We start from the raw sequence: 2621 nt of genomic DNA, 5'->3' as shown, positions 1-2621 counted from the left end.
AGGCTCAAATGGGGAGGGAAGCCTGAAGGCTCCAGGGCCGGCTCAGGCCAGAGCGAAGGCCTCGGTCCCAGGTGCCAGAGGCAAACCGGTGCCAGCAGCCAAGGGAAGGGAAGGCCTATTGCACGAATCTCTTCGTGCAACAGGCCTCTAGTTTTATATAATAAGAGGATCATTGTGACAGCTGTATTAAGGAGAGTCAAGGTCAGAAGCAGGGAATCCTGCTAGGAAGCTACTGCAATAATCAAGATTGGCTTGGACCACGGTGGCAGTGGAGGTGGCAATGATGGGGTAACTAATGGTCAGATTCTGTATATATCCTGTACGTATATATTTTAGAACTAACTGAAGTGCCTGAATGTGAGTTATAAGAGAAAGGGGGAATCAAGATGACTCCAAACATCTCTTGACTTAAATAACTGAAAGGACTTATATACCATTAATTGAGACCACATGATACAGCTTTAACAACCATAAGGCAAATAGCCTAAATTTCCAAATTTGAATTTTGAATTGTAATTTTTAAAAGTTTAGCCCTAGCCAGTTTGGCTCAGTGGATAGAGCGTTGGCCGGAGGACTGAAGGGTCCCAGGTTTGTTTCCAGTCAAGGGCATGTACCTCAGTTGCAGGCTCCATCCCCAGCCCTGGTTGGGGCACCTGTGGGAAGCAACCAATCACATTGCTGTTTCTCTGTTTCTCCCCCTTCCTTCCACTCTCTCTAAAAATCAATGGGAAAATATTCACAGGTAAGGATTAACAACAACAACAAATGTTTGCTCAAGACTCTACAGAGGCTTCTAGCAGATAACTGGTAGAAAAGAGAAACTTAGAGAAGATAATACTTTGGAGTTCTTCAGGCTCCATCCTTTGCTACAGTGAAAGGAATCACAGATCCAGTCCCTAAATGGACTTTGTTAGGAGGGAACTGATAGGAGAAGGAAAGCAAACACTTAAGAGTCCTGATTAAAAGGTGCTTCGGGAAGATCTGAGGACTTACCTGGAACATGACTTTGCAATTTCCAGTAGTCAACACAGTTGTCTTTCCAGGCTCTTGTATAATTGGAGGGCACTATCCTCAGATGGCAAATTAAGGGCAGGAAAAAGCAGTCATGAAAAATCGGGATTAACTTGCAGCTCTGTGACACACCTGCGTGGAGAAACACAAGGGGAATCATTTTCTAGGGCTCCGACCTTATTTGAACTAACAGAGTATTCCCTGGCACGACGTAACTAAACCATTTACTAGGTTCCTCCTGCAAGTTAATCAACTTTTATATTACCTAAAAGAGAAACTCATAAAACAACAGTAGTAAGCATGTTAAATATGAGCTGATTTAATCGTCACCACTCTGCACGGTGGGCATTCACATTATTCCAGATTTCTTTTTTTAAACGACTTGACAATTGAAAGGGCGATATCGAAACAATTGTTCCAGGTTACACAACCGGAAAGCGTCAGCTTCTTCACTGGATGACACAAAAACAAGTGCAGGCGGCGTTTTCTTCCGTCCATACTCCGTGCACTCGCTCGCCCATTTTCTTTTCACGAGCTGTACGGGGTGGGCGCCGCCTGGCACCCCTTCCACACAGCAAGGCCAGAGGCCCAGAGAGCTAAGGCCCTCGTGGGCTCACACCGCGGGGAGACGCTGGGAGCAGCAAGGGCTCGGGCCGTGCCAGCGCCCGGGGCCGGCCGTTAACCGGAGGCCCGCGCCAGCCCCCCCGGGACCCACGCTTGCCCAAATCCGCGCACCGGACGCGCCGGGTCGCTGTGCGCGGAGACAATGGTTGCCGTCCTCACGGGAACTGCACCGCCGCGTCCTCCCAGCGTCCAGGACGGAGCCTTCCGCCTGGCCCGACACTAGCGCGGGGTGGACCACGAGCGGGGCCCCCAGCAAGGCGCCATTTCTCAGACTTCTCCGCACACACTAGTTACCGGTGCTGCGCCCGGTCGCCTCCAGCAAAACCACACTTCCCAGCAGTCTCCGTGGCCGCGCGCGGTCTCCGCGCCCCGCGAGAGCTCGGCCTGGACGCGGGGGGCGGCGGGACACGCACGCAGAGTGAGGAGGGGCGAGGGGAGCCTCCGGTGGACTCGCCGTCTGCTCCCCGCGGCGTTGTAAGCGCCGTCGCGTGTGTCCGGAAAAGTGTGCGGGCGAACGTGGTCGTTCGCACGTGGGTTCTGCCGGCCGCCTTCCGACCTGACCTTTCAGACGCGCTTAGGCGTAGTTCACTTCTTAGAACCCTCTCTTCTCCCAAAACTCCCTCCAGCAAATGCTCCACGTCTATTCTCAGTAGAAAAACGTATTGAAATGTTTTTCTAAGTTAATTTTTCTATAATTTAAATAGGGAAACATTCCTATGACTTTCCTGGGCTGCTTTTCTCTGGGTCATTATCATCTCGTTACTAAATATGCGAGACACGTTTCTTTTCTTGACCTCTTAGCATTTGCTATAACTGGCCATTTTTCATCAGTCTCTTCTCATGGCTCTATGATACTACATTTTTCTCAAATTTCATCTTTACGGTTGCCGCTTCTCAGTTTCCTTTTCTTGTTCATCTTTTTTGAGCTCTAAATGGGTGTGCTGCCCTAGCAGGTCTGGCTCAGTGGATAGAGCATCTGCCTGCGG

The 2621-nt window shown here is 50.4% G+C and overlaps 1 protein-coding gene across 1 annotated transcript in view; it reads right to left on the bottom strand.

The window, feature by feature from the left end:
- The window catches only part of LOC102765379 (zinc finger protein 181), a 12332-nt gene extending 10269 nt beyond the window's left edge, over positions 1-2063 (bottom strand). Inside the window, exons 1-2 of the mRNA XM_015561173.1 lie at positions 1747-2063; positions 994-1143 (exon numbers count right to left, since the gene is read on the bottom strand). Of these exons, the coding sequence (XP_015416659.1) occupies positions 994-1002 (9 nt within the window). The 5' untranslated portion in view covers positions 1003-1143; positions 1747-2063. The remainder of the gene's footprint in view (positions 1-993; positions 1144-1746) is intronic.
- Between the last annotated feature and the right edge of the window lie 558 nt (positions 2064-2621).

The sequence above is a fragment of the Myotis davidii genome, unplaced genomic scaffold (assembly GCF_000327345.1).
Source record: "Myotis davidii unplaced genomic scaffold, ASM32734v1 scaffold3056, whole genome shotgun sequence".
Classification (NCBI taxonomy): Eukaryota; Metazoa; Chordata; class Mammalia; order Chiroptera; family Vespertilionidae; genus Myotis; species Myotis davidii.
This window is presented reverse-complemented; position numbering and strand designations above follow the sequence as displayed.